General features: G+C 36.0%; 1 protein-coding gene across 6 annotated transcripts in view; it reads left to right on the top strand.

The window, feature by feature from the left end:
• LOC143254308 (uncharacterized) overlaps positions 1-22,438 on the top strand; it is a 405,605-nt gene that overhangs the window by 224,511 nt on the left and 158,656 nt on the right. For 3 of the 6 annotated variants that reach the window (XM_076509279.1, XM_076509282.1, XM_076509283.1), the window contains one exon: positions 17,257-17,510. In XM_076509279.1, the coding sequence (XP_076365394.1) occupies positions 17,476-17,510 (35 nt within the window). In that variant the 5' untranslated portion in view covers positions 17,257-17,475. Of the gene's footprint in view, positions 1-8,297; positions 8,535-11,021; positions 11,298-17,256; positions 17,511-22,438 lie in introns of those variants that run through there. The other 3 variants (XM_076509284.1, XM_076509278.1, XM_076509280.1) reach the window with 3 other exon arrangements.

Here is a 22,438-nt window from a genome sequence, read left to right as displayed (position 1 = left end):
TGAAGACAAATAAACTTACAGTTTGTGTGACGTGCTATTATCCAGGTTTTAAACATGGGGGTTTTGATTTAATCTCTCCATGTGAAGTTAAAGAAGTTTACGTTATAGATAATATATGGTTATCCAGATTTAAAATGTGGAGATTCTGTTTTTCTCCCAACACAAATATTAAATAAACCTCGAGTCTCGGTGAGAGGGCATTAAACAAGCTGGAAAATTCTACCCAGTTTATGGCAATCTTCGAGTTTATCTAAATCTACTAATTATATATATTGAAAATTTATCCACACTTCAAGTCTTGATCTTAGACGTAGTTTCTGTGAGTAAACGTAATACGTTTATTCCAGTAGATGAGGTAACCCTGATTCAAAGTTCTAATAGTGGGAACATTCAAATTTGATGTGCGATATACGTGAATTAAGACAGTTGACGACGATAGATGTCGTGTAAACGTTTAACTTAAAAAAAAAAAAATCAAAATTGCCAATCATTGATTCCCAATGTAATTCCCACGCAGTAAAGTCTGATCGAAATACTCGAACCTCCATCCAGACGCAGACACAGGCCTGAAATAGGATTGCCTCATACCATATTGGTCCCCCTCGCCTTTGGGGTATTACATCCTACTAATAGTATGTGAACTTGTACCGGATCTTAGATGCATATCGTATTCTAATAAAATCAGAACGTATTACCGTACATCACAAAAAAATAAAACATACAGAAATACGGACATTTCTGAAGAACTCGAACTAACTAGGCTTTATTTCTTGAGAGATAAAAAGCCAACAACAAAAGTTTAAATCACACGTCATCATCTCGAGAACAGTGCCGGGTTGCTATTATTTAATAAATCTCTTAGCACTTTTTTTTTTTTCTTCCCAATGACTAGAACCTGTTGCGCTGTCCCTTGATTTTCGCTAACTGGCAATTTTTTTGTTTCGTCTTTAAAGCCTACGCCATTTGCAAAGCCCTTTCTTTGGTTTAGGACGTCATAGACAAAAGCATTGCAAGTTCGCTGACGCGACTTAATATACGATCCCCTTTGCCAGCGTATCGCAAGGGTTGTTGCATTTTAGATCTTCACTATACCGCCTCTGAGATGGGCTTATCGAAAAAGGCATCGCCCGACTGTGGATAACAGGTATTTGGCCGATGTGTTGTTTACACAACGCTAGAAGCAATTTATAGAAGCACAACTCTTTCTTGTTTTAAATTGTTTTTTCTACCGATGTCTCTAAAGTATCTACTCACGTGTGTCGCTAAATCCGTGTGGCTATTGTAAAGGGCAGTTGCCCTCTATAGTTAGACCGTAACACGGATACCATTGGCACCAAGTTCTTACCCAGAAACTTAGAGCTTTAAAATTTATTCGAATTATCAAAGCTGTCGTCACCGTTAAATCAAAACAACATATTGTTTAATTTTTTTTAATACAGTCGAAGGTTTATCTTTATTTAGAGTCCGTTTAATTGCTCTTTAATTAATTTATCCATTATTTTAACTTTGTTCATTTTGTATCTCGATTAATTTCTTAGAATCTTTATATAGCACCTTGTACTCTGTTATCTATGATTTATTCTCAACAAAGGCTGGGGGTGACGTCAAGGAAAGGCGCCATCTAGATATGTTTCAAGGAGAATAAAAATAATAAAATATCCCAGCTTAATCTTTTTTTATTATGATTTTTAATAACACTTATATCTCTGTACGTCCTCATCTAACTTTCATTTTCTTCTAAGTGTAAGTGTAAAAAATAGGAAAAATATGAGTGACTGGAAAAGTTTGGAATTCAAACTCACTGAGACGCATTCTCCATGCAAGCTTCCTTAAAATATTAACTATCTCGTTTTAAGGTAGTAGAATGTAGTTGTGCTAATAAATGAATAAAGTTTCAGCATCTTTAACCAAATCATTGGCTGAATTAATATTTTAAAATTATATTTAATGTTGTAGACTTAAGACAAATGTATACATATAAAATGGTATTATATAGCTAAGAAGTATTATAGAACTAAGTTTATATATACTCTTCAAAAAAAGAAACGCAAACGGCAAAATTTGAGACATATTGTTAACAAGTTTATTCCGAGTAGTTCTGTATGACATGTGTGAAACTTTGCACATTCACTGCTAACATCCAAAGTCTGCAAAGGCGAAGTCCACGCTCACTAGGTGAAGTTTAACGTCACTCAACGTCAATAAAGAGGATACCCCCCGTGAGCATCAATAACTGCTTGGCATCTTCTGCCCATGGAAGCGACGAGATGACGAATCACATCCTGTGGAATGGCTGTCCACTCAGCCTGCAAAGCTGCTCCAAGCTTAGGTAGAGTCTGCGGTTGAGGTTGTCACCGTCGCAGACGTCGGTCCAACTCGTCCCAAAGATGTTCGATGGGGTTTAAATCTGGTGATCTGGAGGGCCATGGAAGAACGTTGATGTTGTGGTGTCTCAAGAAGACATTGGTGAGTCGGGCTGTGTGAGGACGGGCGTTGTCATGTTGAAAAACGTCGTTGACGTTCACCATGATGGGTTGCACCTGGGGCCTAAGAATCTCGTCGACGGTTGCGTACGGTCTGATCGGAAATCCTACGCAGCCCTGGTATGGTTGAGACAGTAGACGTCGCAGTGGTGGTCCTATCCCGAAGGTGACGTAACCAGATGCAGCGATCTTGTGCGGGCGTGGTCACACGAGGTCTGCCAGATCGTGGACGGTCACAAGTTGATCCATGTTGTTGGTGACGATTCCATAGCCTTGTGATGGTGCTTGGGTGGACATTCACAGCTCTGGCAACATTTGATCGAGATTTGCCTGCTTCCAAGCGACCAATAGCGTTGTTGCGTTGTGCTTCAGTCAGTCTTGGCGTAACTGTATTGCGTGTCGGTGGCTTAACACTGAGCTATAGAAACCGAGAACCCTCACTTTTATAGGGATTTTGCACATGTTGCACTTGCAGAACATGCAGATCTCTCAAGCAAATGTATTGGACACGCATGCGTTTTGGCGAAAAATCCGATGTTTTCCTCCGTTTTCAAAGTGCACAAGTTTTATTGTCATTTTGGTCTGACAATCAGTGCCTTAACACGTGTAACATCACATACTCTGAGCTTGTAACGTTATTACATATATTTCTCTTTAAAATAACAAAAATATCCCTTTTGCGTTTCTTTTTTTGAAGAGTATATATACATTAATATTATAAAAATCAGATAATAGTATTATATGAATATAAACACTGTAGAAGTAAGACAACTGTAAATATATTGGCATTTAAGAAATAAATCAGTTATAAATTTATATTGAAAATAACCCATGTAATGGTGTGAAATAATTTCATGAAGTCAATGATATATTGTCTTTTTGTGCGAGAACTACGTTATACAACTGTTGGAAATGAATTTCTTTCACGTTTAATAGACACAATTATTTTGTCATAAACATTGGTGAAATATAATAAAAACCTATTTCAAAGCCTGGCAAAGTCTATGAAAACTAAGAACCTTATTTACCACAAGTTTGAAGAATAAGTCTTTATATGTTTGTAATTTTCAATTATGTTTTGTGGTCTAGAAGAATAAATATGGGGTATCTTTGATTGTTACTTACGTTCCATAAATTTGTAAAATAAACCTAAGGATGTCTCTGTAATCGTTAACTGTGTTCCGTGGTCTTGAAGAAAAACCCTACTGGTGTCTTTAATTATTAAATCTGGTCTGGTGGTTAGGTAGCGCTCTACTCGCAATCTGAGGATCATGGCATCGAATTCCCATCACACTAAACATGCTTGCTCTTTCAGCCGTGATGGTGTTATAATGTGAAGGTCAATCCCACTATTCGTTAGTAAAATAGTAGCCCAAGAGTTGACGGTGGGTGATGAGGATTAGCTGCTTTACCTTTAGTCTTGCACTGCTAAAGTAGCGATGACTTGCGCGGATACTCTTCGTGCGCGAAATTCAAAAACAAACAGTTATTAAGTGTTCCACAATTTCAAGAATCTAGAGTTAGAATGTTTATAATTTCTAACAATGTTTCATCTTCTATGTTCGTTTCATATACTATTCCTCTTTCCAAAGATATTAGCCTCTATTTATATCAATCAGTTGTCTTAACAGTAGCACCACAAAAGGTAACCTCTTGTTTTCTTATTGTCCAAGCGCGGATAGTAAGCACAATTCTTCTTCCGTATTTACAGTGATAATACAAAATATGATGTACATTTCACACTTATCAAGAATACAAAATATGATGTACATTTCACACTTATCAAGAATACAAAATATGATGTACATTTCACACTTATCAAAAATACAAAATATGATATACATTTCACACTTATCAAGAATACAAAATATGATGTACATTTCACACTTATCAAGAATACAAAATATGATGTACATTTCACACTTATCAAAAATACAAAATATGATATACATTTCACACTTATCAAGAATACAAAATATGATGTACATTTCACACTTATCAAAAATACAAAATATGATATACATTTCACACTTATCAAGAATACAAAATATGATGTACATTTCACACTTATCAAGAATACAAAATATGATGTACATTTCACACTTATCAAAAATACAAAATATGATATACGTTTCACACTTATCAAGAATACAAAATATGATGTACATTTCACACTTATCAAGAATACAAAATATGATGTACATTTCACACTTATCAAGAATACAAAATATGATGTACATTTCACACTTATCAAAAATACAAAATATGATATACATTTCACACTTATCAAGAATACAAAATATGATGTACATTTCACACTTATCAAGAATACAAAATATGATGTACATTTCACACTTATCAAGAATACAAAATATGATGTACATTTCACACTTATCAAGAATACAAAATATGATGTACATTTCACACTTATCAAAAATACAAAATGTGATATACATTTCACACTTATCAAGAATACAAAATATGATGTACATTTCACACTTATCAAGAATACAAAATATGATGCACATTTCACACTTATCAAAAATACAAAATATGATATACGTTTCACACTTATCAAGAATACAAAATATGATGTACATTTCACACTTATCAAGAATACAAAATATGATGTACATTTCACACTTATCAAGAATACAAAATATGATGTACATTTCACACTTATCAAAAATACAAAATATGATATACATTTCACACTTATCAAGAATACAAAATATGATGTACATTTCACACTTATCAAGAATACAAAATATGATGTACATTTCACACTTATCAAGAATACAAAATATGATGTACATTTCACACTTATCAAGAATACAAAATATGATGTACATTTCACACTTATCAAGAATACAAAATATGATGTACATTTCACACTTATCAAGAATACAAAATATGATGTACATTTCACACTTATCAAAAATACAAAATGTGATATACATTTCACACTTATCAAGAATACAAAATATGATGTACATTTCACACTTATCAAGAATACAAAATATGATGTACATTTCACACTTATCAAGAATACAAAATATGATGTACATTTCACACTTATCAAGAATACAAAATATGATGTACATTTCACACTTATCAAGAATACAAAATATGATGTACATTTCACACTTATCAAGAAAATAAAAGGACAGAGAGCTCCTCACCACTTTTCTATCTATCAACTATCATGTATACCCTCTTCTCTATCTATCAACTATCATGTATATCCTCTTCTCTATCTATCAACTATCATCTATATCCTCTTCTCTATCTATCAACTATCATCTATATCCTCTTCGCTATCTATCAACTATCATGTATATCCTCTTTATATATCAACTATCATGTATATCCTCTTCTCTATCTATCAACTATCATGTTTATCCTCTTCTCTATCTATCAACTATCATGTATATCCTCTTCTCTATCTATCAACTATCATGTATATCCTCTTCTATATCTATCAACTATTATGATAGTGGCAATAAAAGAGGTAGTTCGGGTTTGTCCCCTTCTACGAAGCATATTTTTTCCACAGTTTTTCACAGTATGTTGCACATTAAACCACAAATAAGGGAGCGAGTACTAAAGAAACCTACGTAGCTGGTATATGTACGCAATGTATAGAATTATACAGAGAACCGCCCGGACTCTATTGCTCTTCAGCTCCTTATGTGTAACAACTAGAGGTAGTGATCCAGAGGTCCTGATTGAAAATCTAAATAGTTGATTATTCAGTTTCTATTTTGTTTTAATCAGGAGATACGTATTCGATCTACAGTCCTTATCTAACTCAGATGATTTAAAAATAATGCGAACACAGAAGATTCGTAAAACTTTAACTGTCTGCACAGATAGCTTTGATATTAAAATTATGTTCTTACTTTATTAACGTTTGAACCGGATCCATTCGGTTTGTAACGCTTACTACATCACAGAGGAGTAGTTCAGTGTTCAGAGTGTAGGCAATTAAAGTTCGATACCGGCGGTTTCCTATTAGCTTTTGATGAAACCAAATTGGTTTGAAATTTTCACGTAAGTTTTAAGTATTGCCATTGTGAAAAAAAGAAAAAACATTCAGAGGACATCAGCGACACCCACCTACCCTTGTCCTATGCAGAAAGGGCTGTTACAATCCTGGAAAATTCCAGGATGTGAAGAACCCAGTCAACGTATAAAATTACGGGATTTCAACCAGTGAAATACGTCGCTCTGGTTGGTTTACCTGTGCTGTTTCTTTGTTGTTAAGCTCAATGAGCAAACTGTGCTGTCTGTACTTATTTTGATCGTTGTAAGCCCTCCAACTTATTTTAATACCATTCACTACCGGTAGGGGTCCACATACCGCATATAGTATTAAAACTTGCATGTTTTTGTCCGTCGCTAGACGCATGCAGTATAAAGAACTGACCAGACACGTGCGATACAATAGAAACCCTAAAAGTAATTAATAGGGATAATTACACTATTTACAGTATTTTTATTTACTTTTGTTTAATAGCCGATGCAACGAAGAACGTCACGAACGCTTCCCCCGAACGCTTGCAGTTTGGCGCGCAAATAGTTTAGAAAAATCCATTTAAAAATCTGATGTAGCTCTCAGTCAAAGGTTGTTAGTGAAGTCAGTACCCAGCTTTTCCCAGAACAACAAAAAAGTATAGAGTTTTTATTAACGATATAAAATATATATTGCTTATCTTCGAACTTCAGAGGCTGAGTGATATATATCTGTTATCATTATTAACACTATTTTATTAATTAGCGCACGAATAACGAATTGTATGTAAAACTACTGCTGGAATTGTGTGTGTCATTAAACTTAATTGTTACAAGAAACCTTACAAATTGTACGTCATTAATCTTATATTGTGGTCCAAGGGGGGTTAATCCCCCTTTCCAAGATCCTGTATCCTCCCCACTGCCATTTAGGGTTATTAATCTGCGAGGCTTATTAGTGTCAACATGCTGCCCCCAGTGATTCAGCGGAAAGTTTAAAGAGTTGTAACGGTAAAATCCGGGTTTTGATACCCGTGGTGGACGCAGTAGTGATAACCCGTCGTGCAGCCTTACGCTTAACAACAAACAAATAAATAAAATCGGCCCCTTAAAAACAACTCTTGTAGGTACCTTCTGCACAGTAGTAGACACACATCTCCACATAAACTAATTTTGTTTGTTTTATATTTCTAAAAGAAACGAGAGTTTCTGAGCCCCCTCTTTCTTCAGATTGTCTCTCAAGCTCCCTTGGGGCTTGTTAGATATCAAACCTATTCTACTGTCGTGCTAGTTGGTTTTATTATTTTATTCTTCCAAAAAAAAATTTAAGACAAAGCCCTAAATTTCTAATAAATATTTATATAACCGACTTTGTACTCACGTATTCACATATATGTTTATCTTGACACTTCATGTATGTGTCTGTCCCTCTGTCGTTTCTTCTGTCAGTTCGTTATCTCTATGAACTACTCAGTGCTGTAGCTGCCTACGCTGGTTATAAGCTGTGTTGATAAATGTTAGTTATTTTAAATGTTACGCATTTACTGCTGTCAGTTTCTCTTGTGAGAACTTGTAGCTACTTGACCGTTGAAATACGTACGGTATCGATCTCCAAGCAAACTCGAAAACAAAAAAACGTATATTTGTGTGTATACATATAATACACGTGTTTGTCTATTTCAGCGGTAGGCACGTGCTTTTGATGATGTCACGCCAAACGGAGCACGTGACCGTAGCGAACCACAGTAGAACCGCTGGGAAGGGCACCGCCGTATTCGCGAACGCCCCCTTTCGCCGACCCAGGACTCCACTCTACAGCAGTGCGCGCACGGAGAAACTGTGTTCTGTAGGCCTTATATTATCGTGTTTCGCATGCGCCGTGTTCCGAACCCTTTTTATTTTGATTGACTGTACAACTGGTGTAACAAAGCCGTTGTCTTCTTCAAAAATTATTGTTTACTCGGAGGCGTGAAAGGGTGAACCCGACATAAAGACTTCGGAAAAAGTCAAGAGAGCTGAAGGTCCGTAAGAAGTAATGTAAGTGTTATCTGTCACCCGCAGAGTATTTCGGTCTCTTTCCCCTCTGTCATGGTGGATGTAATTAGATTATTGTTTTCCTTGAGGTAACAGAAAGAATATGATGACTCTGAGAAATCCTGCAGGGGATAATTCCCCAATAAGACTGTTTTCTACATATTGATACATATAAAATGAGTCTTTGCTAACCCTAATTATTGTCACGTGCTGTTGCTATTAGTAAAGATGTATCCATAGCAATGTCTATCTCGCTTTAAAATGTTTCATATATATTCTTTGATGGCTAACTTCAATCAGTGCAATGACTTGATCTCGAGACAGTTTGAAATATCAAGAATTTTAATACATCGGCTATTAAGGTCGAAAGTCTAGTAGTGACCTTAGCCATTAATTTAACACAAGGTTCAAAGTGAACCTAGATACCGATGTAGAGGGAAAGGTTAAAGGGGTACTTGTTACTCTAAGAAACATATTTTTTGGGGGGTGCAGAACTGTTTTAAGTTACGCGCAAGTATAAAACATTATTTAATGAAATGAATATTGTAGCTAATTTAGAAACACTATATTTGGACTAACTGGCTGTTGAGATATCGTGTCTCTCGACTAATTTTACGATACTAGTGGTAAACGAAATGTGCAGCACGTGAGATGTGAAACAATTACCAATAACTGTTTTGCGCTCCAGGCTCGACACTGTTTGTATTCCTGCTGTCGTAGCTCCTGCCAACTCAGGGGTTGGTATGTAAATAGCCGATTGAAAACAAAACCAGTAAGAAACATGCACCCAATGTTTTCATTAAGTCGATGTTCAAGAATGTCACTCTTTATGAATATATGAATACGATATTCCCCTTAACGTAGGGTATGTTTTATTACATTATGTTGATTTTGAAATCGATTTCTAACCTTTGGAACGTGCTATTTTAGAAACTGATATTAAGTTTCAACTCGATTTCGAGCCTAAAACTGGTGTTAAATATATAGTTAATATGAAGTAATATTAACTGTAAGACTGGTATTAACCCTGAAGACGTTGGTGATTTTCAGTTCTGTGTTAAGCCTAAAAGTGTTCATTGCTAAGACTAAATGTAACATTATCAAATATAAAATAATGTTAATCGTAAAACAGACATTAACTCTAGAGATGGTTATAACTTTATGTCAAGCCTAAAATAAATGCTAAATATAAAGTTAGTGTCAAATATAAAACAAAGTGTTTATACCTATATATTCTACTTGATAACACTGGTCTAACATTACGCCTCTTTTTTTAAAACGTAACATTGAAAATTAACAATTTTGCTTGTATTATATATTTTGATTGAATCAGTCCATTGGTAATGACAGACTATTCCTTCTTAGTGGTTTGTTGGTGGCATTGTCCAGTGTACTGACATCTATTCGCATTGACAATGTGCGCAAGCGCATATGGCTATCTTGAATTTATTTATATTCTAATCGCATTGGTTTTTCGATAGAAAGGATTAACTGTAAACCTAAGTTTAGCGACCTTTTTACACCTATTTTCCTATCTTTCGAAAAAACATCTGAGATAAAACGTTTTACGTTCACATTCCAGATTATTTCGGACATAACTCCCATGTAGCTTTGCACGAAATTCCAACGACAACCCTTGGTTTTCAGGTATCGGACACGTCGTTTGAGAAAACAGTCGAAACCCGTTCTTAGTTGAAACTCAAGTGTTATTCATTTTGTAAACCAATCATTTCTTTGATTGAAATAAATAGCAGTGACCGTGAACTTGATAGTAAACCTAATTAAATTTAAAGAAAGGATGTTTTTTGTTGTGTTTTCTTTTAATTTCACAGGGCTACACCGGTGTTGTTGTTGGTAGTGTTTATTGTTAAAAATGAAGCCACGCAATGAGCTATCTACGCTATGACCACCGTGTCAGAGTTCCTGTTTTTATGTTCGATTGTGATGAAAGATACAGTCATTCTTCAACTAGTGTTATTCGAAGTCCATATTATATATGTATGTGTGTGTATTAATCGTCATATCAACTGTTGTTTTTATTTTCATTTGGTTTTACCTTAAAAATGCATTGTGTGTTAGATTACACGGTACTCCTTTCTGGTCATGTAACTCACGTGTATGCATCAAAATAGAGCAACAGAGATATTTATAAATACATGTGTGTATTTTAAATTCTTATTCGAGTAGTCACTGCTAATATAGGTCAAGAACATATAATTAGTAAGTCCATATAACAGCTTTATGTATATGTAATGATTTAAACATATGTATCGCACTCATTTATCATAGGTATGTATACAATTACAATCATGAGTGATGGGTTTGAGCCCGTATCTCAAGGACAAGACTCATTAATATGTCTGAATGTGTGTGTTTTTGTACGATGTAAGAGTAAACAATCACAATGTAGATAAAACGCCAAGCGTAGAAAGACAGTATCTGCGATTTGCTGGTAATTTTTGTTCTCTTAAAACAAATGGACGTTAGGCTTGTTTTGTTTTTGAGTGAAACAGGTAAAATGGAATATCACGTGACAACTGCTGACTGTCGAATGGTGATTAGTATACGCTTAATTAGCCTCTGCGCACGTGCACTACGTTGTATGTGAATCAGTTAGCTCTCGAGCAAGGTATTGACCCGGATTTTTAGAGCTCCAGTTTCCTTGATGGCCGGCCTATGGTCCGTAACACTCGTTAAGAATCAGTCTACAAACACTGTCTTGTCATCTTTGAACCCTAACTGTGCACATCGTCTTATTATGAAATCGTAAGTTTTAGTCTTAGCTCTTCGAAGTATGCAGTAATCTGGCATTTCACAAATGGAAACAACAGATTAATCTTTTACGTTTCTTGTCTGATGATGTGTCAGTCATCGTGCAAATAAAGTAAGAAAGCAAACTGTGACCGTCTTATACATCGTTTAACAAACAATCAGTGCTCTACATAGTGGATTGATAAATCCTTAAAAGAACGACAACGCACGTAAGTGTACACCAACCGTCATTGAGTATGCTCATTCTGATGACCACAATTGTGTAAGTTAATAACTCAATTTATCACCGCTAGGTTAGTAAGTTTCATTTTAAAGTACACATTTTGAAAATACTTCAGTACATATTCTCTTCCCCCCCCCCCCACAGTCCGTGGCTATCAAGACAACAAAAAAGTATCCCAAGTGGTACAAAGCCCAATGGTTAGGGCGTTCCATTAGTAATTTTTGTGGGTCGCGGGTTTGAATCCCCTCCGCTGAACATGCTCGCGCTTTTTTCAGTGGAAACGTTATAATGTAACGGTCAGTCCTACTATTTCTTGTTGAAAAAGAGCTGGCGGTGGGTGTTGTTGGCTAGCTGCTTTCCCTCTACGCGTTTACTACTAAATTAGGAACGGCTAGAGCAGATAGCCAAAGCGAGATTAAGGGTTTTATTGACCCTAGGCTTTTCGACTTATAGAGACCCCCTCGAGACAGAACCTCTACGTGCAATACATATATAGTCGTAGCTTGAGGCCCTGGGCTTCAGCCTGGTAAGCCCATGCCTTAGCAAGAAGATAGGAAAGAGAGATGAGACAAACGTTTTTCTGGCAATCATAAGATTCATTTTTCGAGTGAGACGTGAAGTACATACGGTTTTGGAACCCAATTTGTTCTCCTCATTGCTCTGAAATGCGAGGTCCTCCCCCCACACCTTCACTGAAGAACATTTGAAGGTTTTTCTTTTCGAAACGTTGTTTGACTTGTCTCTGATGTTTAGTACATGATATATTTAATCAATTTAAATATAAATATTTATTCAATATTGTTAATGAAACTAACATTAAAGAGAAATCCGAACGTAAATTAAGTAACAAATTGATTGTTTGTTTGTTTCTGAATTTCTCGCAGAGTTTCACGAGGGCTATCTGTGCTAGCCATCCCTAATTTAGCAGTGTAAGGTTAGAGGGAAGGCAGCTAGTCATCACAACCCACTGTCAACTCTTGGGCTACTATTTTACCAACGAATAGTGGGATTGACTCTCACGTTATAACACCCACACGGCTGAGAGGGCGAGCATATTTGGATGCGATGGGGATTCGAACCCGCGACCCTCACTCAGATTACTAGTCGAACGCCTTAGCCCACCTGGCCATGCCGGGCTCAACAAATAGGTAAACAACTAGTGACATCTACTGTTAAACAAATAGTCAGCGGTGTTGCAGTTTACATGTGCAAATAAGGATATTTAACAATAAGTCAACCACATTATATCTTTCGTATCCAATGTTGACGAGGCCTTTCACATAAATACCACAGTTTATACGATCGGCTGATAACCTCGAATATTAGGAGACCATTTTCTCGGTTAATAAGTAAATGCACGAGCACTGTAACAGGAATTTCAACATACACATACTCATAAGCACAACGTTTACAACATTAAGTCCTTAGCTAACCACGAAAAACCTTTACAATTAACTCTGAACAAACTGACATAATACATATTACTCACGCATTTTGAGAGAATGGAACGTTGGTCATCCAGTCATCTCTCTGTTACGACCGCGCTTTAACAAGTTTAGTAAGTTGGCTCTATATAGGTTTTCTGCTTAAATGGATACGATAAACTTACAACAATGATTTTATTTTTCTCTGTTTCAAATGAAACCAGACACAGTGGAAATTAGCTATCACGTCACGTAAGTATCCTATATTAAATAATGTGAAAAATAGGCACCCTAGATGATGAATTAAGCAATAATTTTTGAAAGATCAAGAAGTAAAGGAACTGAAATATCCTGAGAAACGAGTGTGAACAGGGTTAAAGACTGACCTAAACGTTAAACTATTTATGAAACAGGGTTAAAGATTGACCTAAACGTTAAACTATTTATGAAACAGGGTTAAAGATTGACCTAAACGTTAAACTATTTATGAAGCAGGTTGAAAGATTGACCTAAACGTTAAACTATTTATGAAACAGAGTTAAAGACTGACCTAAACGTTAAACTATTTATGAAATAATGTCAAACGGAGATGGTAAGTAAATAAAGTGCCGAAGATTATAAAAGAGTGAATTTTAAAAAAAATTAAATGAAATGTTAGTTTAAAAAACTGAAGAGAAAATAACGACAAACGCTTAAGTTTAAGACGTAATATGTATGACGAAGTCAAAATCGAAACTCTATTAAAAAAACAGTAAAAATTAGAAATGTATCACTTTTAAAGTGCTGCGTTTATATTTTCTTTCCTTCAAATACTGTTTGCTATTTGTCTTCTGTATTTAAAACTAGCAGCATGTTGTTCCTAGGATTGTTTTTAGAATTACACGAAGAGAAATGTTGTACAAGTAACATCAACAGAGAGTGATTGTCTTAAATTATGTAAATAGTCAACACCAACAGACAGTAACTATCTTAAATTATGTACACAGTTAATACCAACAGTAACTATCTTAAATTATGTACACGGTTAACACCAACAGTCAATAACTATTTTAAATTAAGTACACAATTAACACTAACAGACAGTGACTATCTTAAATTATGTACACAGTTAACACCAGCAGTGATTATCTTAAATTATGTACACAGTTAACATCAACAGACAGTAACTATCTTAAATTATGTACACAGTTAACACCAGCAGTGATTATCTTAAATTATGTACACAGTTAACACCAACAGTCAATAACTATTTTAAATTAAGTACACAGTTGACACCAACAGTGACTATCTAAAATTATGTACACAGTTGACACCAACAGTGACTGTTTTAAATTATTTACGCGATTAACACCAACAAACAATAGCTATTTTAAATGAAGTACACAATTAACACTAACAGACAGTAACTATCTCAAATTATGTACACAATTAACATCAACAGACAGTAACTATCTGAAATTATGTACACAATTAACATCAACAGACAGTGATTGTCTTAAATTATGTACGCAGTTAACACCTACGGAGTATAATTGCCTTAAGACATTCTTACATTTAACATCAACAGACAGTAGTTGTTTGAAGAAATGTGTACCTTTAATACCAAAACACAGAAATGTCTTAAGAAATGTGTGCCGTTAACATCAAGTAGTAACTGTCTTAAAACGTACTGCGTAATTAGTTAGCATTAAGAGACACTTACTGTCTTATAAAATGTGTATTGTACCTGTACTTGGCTTGTAAAACGTCAGGCTCACAAACGTGTATTTTTTTCTGTCACATCATTCCTATCCTTGAAAATACATCACGTATAACCACGTATCACGAACAGGCGACACTTTTCACGTTAATACACCCTATCAAGCCCGTAACTCCGGGGTAAGTTCTCCCTGAAATGAAGTCACCGCCCACTCCTCTCTCCCGTAAGAGAACAAGTTCATATGCCATCCTTTGATACATCAGTTTTTCTATTTAGTTTTGTTTCTATGACAAAATTTATTAAACTGGAGAATGAGGGATACCATGTACTATGTTCCTTTAGAAATATGTAACCCTATTCACTTTGAATATTCTATTGTCATTACGGTCCCGTCGCGTATAGTCTGTTCATGGTATCACGAGATGAGTACAAACCTAAGTGTTGTCGCGGTTTCGTAATCTGTTTAGCGGCTGTAACTAAAGAAAAGAGCCGATTGTAACCCAGTGGTCAATGTGCCTCAATTTTGAAGTTGAGGCTCTGTGGTTCGCGTTCCATTACTGCTAGAAAAACAAAATATTGTATTCCTCACATTAGGTTCGGAGATACATTATAAGAGAGACGGTCAAATATCGCTATTCGATCTGACAAGATAATCCCAAGGATTAGCAGTGGGTGGTGGTGATTAGTTATCTTCCTTTCTGGTCTATGACATCATAACAAGGTACGTTTAGTCCCCGTGTAGTTTATGCATAAACAAAAGTTAATTCACAAATTGTAATGAAGGAAAACTCTTTATATTTGTTTTGATCCTTGAGATAGTTTTGCAAGTATTTTTCTCTAGTTTCGTCCATATGATGGCGCTTTTTTCAAGCTCTCAGATGCAGTAATATTGAATGTGCTTGCTAATTAATTCGTTTACACTTGGTGTATAAGCTGTAAAGGCTCAGTGGCAAGTCAGAGTGCTTTTTAAGCACAAAATATCGGGTTTCGATACTCTTGGTGAGCACAGCACAAATAGTCTGTTGTGTATAATTTCCTTAACTGTTTGTTTGTAGTTAAGCACAAAGCTACACAATGGACTATCTGTACTCTGCCCCTTCCCCTGAGTATCGAAACCTGGTTTCTAACGTTGTAAGTCCACAAACATACTGTTGTAACACTAGAGGGGAGCGTTTAATGATAAATAAAACATTAACTGTGTGCAGATTTTATATTCCTTTATACAGAATTGCCTGGGATGGCCAGGTGGTTAAGGCACTCGACTCGTAATCCGAGGGTCGCGGGTTCGAATCCCCGTCGCACCAAACATTTTTGCCCTTTAAGCCGTGGAGGCGTTATATTGTGACGGTCAATCCCTCTATTCGTTGCTAAAAGAGTAACTTAAGTGTTGGCGGTGGGTGGTGATGACTAGCTGCATTCCCTCTAGTCTTATAGTGCTAAATTACGGCCAGCTAGCGCAGATAGTCCTCGTGTAGCTTTACACGAAATTCAAAGTAAACCCAAGCAAATCTGCACAATTATGTGTTAAATCTGAAATATATTATTAAATATATCTGGTTTCAATAACTTTGTTGGCAGAGCACGGAAAGCTCAGAATGTAACTTTGTGCTCGGTATAAAAAACGAAAACATTTACGTATACTTATAATAAAGCTCAACAGGAATGTTTCCGAGAACTTATTTTGATTATGGTATAACATTCAGGAATTGTTTAGACTTTTATGTCTAAAATCTAGTTTGTGAAACTGTTAACCAATCAAGTTCTTTGATTTCCTACAATCAGTAAAACTTGTAGGTATTTTTTTTTCTCAATTTATGTAGACCTGCCTGCATTTTATTTCTATAAAAGTACGTCACAATATTTGACAATTAATTTTCAAAAAGTCTGAATATAATGTCTTGTAAATGAAATTATTGTGTTCTTTATTTCTTATTGGTTATGTATTAAAATATTTAATTTTGTTAAGTGTATATTATGCTCTCTTTCAATCTTTCTTACAATATTGTATTTCAATTTGGGGTGGCACATATAAGACTTTTTTAATTCCTATTCACAAGTTGCAAAAAAGTGTTTTCTCTCTTATTTTTACTCATAGGCTTGATAACGATTTCAGTAAATTTAACTCCCCTCTTTCATATGATAAACTTTATTTATATTTTTTAGCTTTATCTACATTGCATGTTTCTTTTAATAGGCCTTTTAAAGTCACTTCATATTTTACACGACTTCAATCTTTTTTTCCAATTAATGTACCCACACCACGTAAAACAGTTACACTTCATCAATATCTTTATTTGGCACCTCGTATTCATAATTTTATTCCTTATAGTATAAGATCTTCTATTAATCGTGTTAATCAAAAGAAATACTTAAAACAATGGATCTTAAATACTGATGATAATATTCTGGGAACTTTATATTGATTTTGTAAGTTTTGATTTTACTTTATTATGTGTTTAACCATCACAGGACGAGTTAACTCTTTGTTGATGGTTTTATATTGATATTTGATTTTTTGTGTCTAATTTATTGCTTAATAAATTTATTATTATTATTATTATTATTATAAACGTTATATATTTTATTTTGTTTTGATAATAACTGTAGAACCGAGGGCGATTAGCTGATAAGAAGATTTTGGGAGAAACGACACAAAATGAGCGGGTGTCTCCCTCTGGAGACCTGGAAAACAGCACAGAAGAATAGGCAAATAAACAGAGAAGTGAAAACGACGGCTTTCCTACAGATGACTACACGGATAGTTTCAAGGGCCTAACAATTCTAGCCCAAAATATTAAGTCAAGCCACCAGGGGGCTCTGACGACAATGGACACAGTGCGTAAACAAATTCGAGGGAAAAGGTAAATATTCTACCTCACTAGATTGTTAAATTTATTTTTTACACTGGTGTTTATACACTGATTACGTAAAAAAGGTAAAACCTCGGGTTATTAACTTGCTTCATTTGGAAGAGGTCACCTCACCTATTTTTTCATGTGATGACCAGCCAAAGAACGAACATAATAACTTGGAGCACCAAGTTCGTTTAATATGCTTTATCCAATTATATTATATTTATATAATATTCAATTATATTATATATATATACATATATATGAGCATACGTATATCACTGTTATGCCATCTACCCTGAAACGTTGAAACTGTAATTTTCTTGATTTCTGGAATTTATTCCTCAAAAATCTGCAAATTACTAGCCAAATGAAACTTTCAAAACAAAAAGGCATAGCATGGCCAGGTGGTTAAGGCACTCGACTCATAATCTGAGAATCGCTGGTTCGAATCGCCGTCGCAACTAACATGCTTGCCCTTTCAGCCGTGGGGGCGTTATAATGTTACTATCAATCCCACTATTCGTTGGTAAAAGAGTAAGTAGCCCAAGAGTTGGTGGTGGGTGGTGATGACTAGCTGTCTTCCCTTTAGTCTTACACTGCTAAATTAGGGACGGCTCATGAAAGGGCGAGCATGTTTGGTGCGACGGGGATTCGAATCGACAACCCTCAGATTACGAGTCGAGCGCCTTAACCACCTGGCCATGCCGGGCCATATGTGCTCTTTTCGTCACCGGTATCGAAAACCGGTTTTTAGGGTTTATAAGTCTGGAAACATATCGTTGTGCCACTGGGGGGCCAGCTAACTGGAAAAACTAATTATGATTGGTCGCTTTAAAATATATATTTTTAATTTTATAGTCGTTTTTGTATAGTTGCTGCTTGTTATTTTACACGTTTAAAAAGAAGATAGTCGTTGTTGGAAAGAAAATATTGTGTATTTGTTAATTTTTATATTTTGAAACAGAAACTCGGCAAACACGCATGATCGCTCTGACATTTACTCACTTAGTTTTAGTACACTAAATCCTGTTGGAGCTTTTGATTAGTTGATAATATTTTTAAACCACGCCTCCGATGAGATCAGCACACCAACCAAGACACTTAACGCTGGCGAAGCATTTGAAATCTGTAAGTATGAAATTTAAAATAAATAAAGATGAGCGGCAGGCCTGAGGGCTTAGGCACAGATAGCCCATTCTGTAGCTTTGTGATTAACAACAAACGAATACAAATTTTCATCGTAGCTTGTCTAATTCCTATTTCAGACAGGTCAACAAAACTGTACAATGAACTCTTCTACACCAGACAGGTCAAATAAACTGTACAATGAACCCTTCTACACCAGACAGGTCAACTAAACTGTACAATGAATCCTTCTATACCAGACAGGTCAACTAAACTGTACAATGAATCATTATATAGCAGACAGGTCAACTAAACTGTATAATGAATCCTTCTATACCAGACAGGTCAACTAAACTGTACAAGGAATCCTTATATAGCAGACAGGTGAACTAAACTGTACAAGGAATCCTTATATAGCAGACAGGTCAACTAAACTGTACAATGAATCATTATATAGCAGACAGGTCAACTAAACTGTACAATGAATCATTATATAGCAGACAGGTCAACTAAACTGTACAATGAATCATTATATAGCAGACAGGTCAACTAAACTGTACAATGAATCCTTCTATACCAGACAGGCCAACTAAACTGTACAATGAATCATTATATAGCAGACAGGTCAATTAACTGTACAATGAATCCTTCTATACTAGAGAAGTCAGCTAAGCTGTACAATGAGAGACAAAAATGTGCCTGTGAGGAGTTAGTTGTATGTTATATAAAACTTTAAATTCCGCTTTCAAACGCCTAAAGTTGACGAAACAAAGGAATCAGTAAGCCTAATATTTGTGATGACAAAAACATGCAGCCTACCCGATATATCATAAGCGTCAAGCCTATTGATAACCATAACATTTAGTAACACGTGCTATCTCGATGTGATCTGAGGCCTGCAGTTTCAAACAGTTTATCATCCCAATAATAATAGCCTGCTGATGAGAGTCGTTCATCTTCAGTGGGAAGAGTTTCACCTACGCCACCTAAGAAGGACGTAAGTTAAATTTTCACTCCTGTGTGTGTGTGTTTGTCACCAAGATATTTCGAAAACAGCTAAATGGATTTAGACTAAAGTTGGTTTACATTTGTACTATAGCCTAACATAGAAACAAATAAATTTGGGAGGGTAAAGGTCACGGCATGTTCAAGAAAATAAAAACAAACAAACAAACTATCTGTTAACATGAGGACTACTTTTCCGCACTATTTTTGCTCCATAGCGCAGTTAAAAATTATGGGATTTTGATGGAACGTGGTGGAAATGTGTAGAATATTGAGTTTAATGTCCTGCCAGAAATAATCCGCGTTCGTTAATAATAACAGACATGCGGACACATTTTAGTGTTATCTGAGTGCCGATTATAACCAACAATTCGTGACGGAGGTTTACGCTCTACTTTATAGAAAATATGCGACGTGATGTTTAATATTTATTATTCGTGTTCGTACATTGCTTAGGGTGGCCCGGCATGGCCAGACGGCTCGGGCGCTCGGCTTGCAATCTGCGGATGTGATCTCGAATTCTCATCACACCAAACATGCTCGTCCTTTTAGTTTTGGGACATTATAATGTTGCAAGCAATCCCATTATTTTTTAGTGAAAGAGTAGCCCGACAATTGGCGGTAGGTGGTGATGACTAGCTGTCTTCTCTGTCGTCTTTCATTACTAAGTTCGGTACAGCTTGCGCGGGTAGCCCTCGTGTAGATGTGCGCGAACTTCCAAACAAACACTGCTTTGGTATTTTCTTTATATGATTTCCATATCATATACAGTATATGGCATCGTACAATATACAATAGTACGGTATTGAACACTCGTGACGTAATTTCTGTTTGTGCTATTGATCGAGATGCCTTGACAATTGGCTTAAAATAACAATCAACGAATATCTGTCTTCTTTTTCCGATAAAAGTTTGTGGTCACTAAGCACTGACATTGAAAGAGATACCTAGTTATCACACAACTGAGAGTAGTTTCAAGATGGTTTTCTCTTTAGAATTGGTAGGAATATTGTCAGGTCAAAATAAGGTCAAAATTTTGGAATCTGGAACTCTGCTAGGCACTTTTAAAGTAGCGCTAGTATAATCGACTTTTTGTGATTTGTGTCAGGAGAGATTAGCGGGAAAATTACTGTGTCCACCAGAATCTTTGAGGTCAGGTAAAGGGCATAACCTGATGGTTAAGGCAATCTGAAGGTTGCGGCTTTTGATCCCTGTCACCGAGCATGCTCTCCTTTCTAGCTGTAGGGGCGTTACAACGTTACGAACAATCCCGCTATTTCATGGTAAAAAAGTAGCCGAAACGCACCTGGTGATTTTTACCTGCACACGACGCCTGGTGGTTAGGGCATTCGACTCGCAATCTGCAAGTCGAGAGTTCGAATATCCTCGCCCTTTCAGCCGTCAGGGCGCTATAATATGACGGTCAATCTCACTATTATTTGGTAAAATAGTCCAAGAATTGGCGTTGTATGGCGTTAAATGGCTGCATTTCTTCAGTCTATCACTGCTAAATTAGGAACGGCCAGCGCAGATAGTCTCGTGTAGCTTTGCAACAAACTAAAACAGATAAAAGTACAGGACGTGAAAAATGTACATGAAACTAAATTGTCATCGTCTCTCGACAATGAAAAGTCACAAGAAGGGAAGTACCTGTAGTTAACCTTGGAGTTACATAAAGCTCAAAACTGATCAGAAAGAGCTTAAAGGGGGGGGGGGGTAGAAAGAGGTAACGAAGTAAAATTAATTGGCATTATCTCAGGTGATGTGTGTGTGTGTGTGATTCGCCGGAGAAACTTCCACATATAACATGAACAGTTATGTGCACATGTTTGTCCAGATACATTTTAGTGTACTTTATAAAAACAGAAGAAAGAGAAACCAGGAAAAAACCTATCAACGATTCATGATGAAAAACAAAGGAAGCTAGACGATTTGACAGAGTTGATATTTAACATTGGGGATATCAAGGCGGAATCTGATATTGTCCTGATGCTCAAATTGTCAGATCTGACAAAGACGTATTCAGGCTTCTATTGGGTGTAACTTAGCTTCTTTCGTTTTCAATAGAAAGGTAAAGACAATTCCCTAGGATAGTGAGTCTGCTCTTTCCTATCAAATGACGATATTTCTGTTATATAATGCCTGACCTTGAACGCTTTGTTACTTTAATGTATGGCAGAACTAGTGTCTGTTTGACAACAGACCAGGTCCGGAAATGTCTTTTCACACGAACCAGAAGGGCAGTTGACCGTATTCCGCCCACTAGAGTTGCTTTGTTCCAACGTGTGAAACGAGTGGCGCTCCGAGCTGGATATTGCTGGAGCCAGTTTTTAAAACAAAAACCAGATGTACCGTGTCCGAGTTGTAGTTGAGGCTGGAAAAGTACAACCAATCAGATTACGGAACCGATTTGGGCACTCCTTTCAGAGCAGTCAAGTCTAGCCTGAAGCTTCTGTAGTGTCGCTGCGAAGTGGGAAATGAATGTGTAGGGAAGTGTAAACGTGTTGAAATTCGGTACCCCACATTATGTAAGTATGGTGGAGATGTCGACCAGGAGAATTAACAAAAGAAATGCTGTTCTTTGTCATAATTCTATATTGGAATGGTTGTTGATTGTTTGTTGTTTTAAAGCAAAGCCACATTTGGACTATCTGTTGTGTCCATGTCCACCGCGTGAAATAGAACCTCAGGGAACTTTTGTATCGAAAAGGGTTTTTGATGTTTGAATGTATTCTCAAGACGATTTGGATGGATATTAGCAATTTAATTGAAATAAAGGTATAGAACAACGTTTCGACCTTCTG

The sequence above is a fragment of the Tachypleus tridentatus genome, chromosome 6 (assembly GCF_004210375.1).
Source record: "Tachypleus tridentatus isolate NWPU-2018 chromosome 6, ASM421037v1, whole genome shotgun sequence".
In the NCBI taxonomy this organism is placed as follows: domain Eukaryota; kingdom Metazoa; phylum Arthropoda; class Merostomata; order Xiphosura; family Limulidae; genus Tachypleus; species Tachypleus tridentatus.
This window is presented reverse-complemented; position numbering and strand designations above follow the sequence as displayed.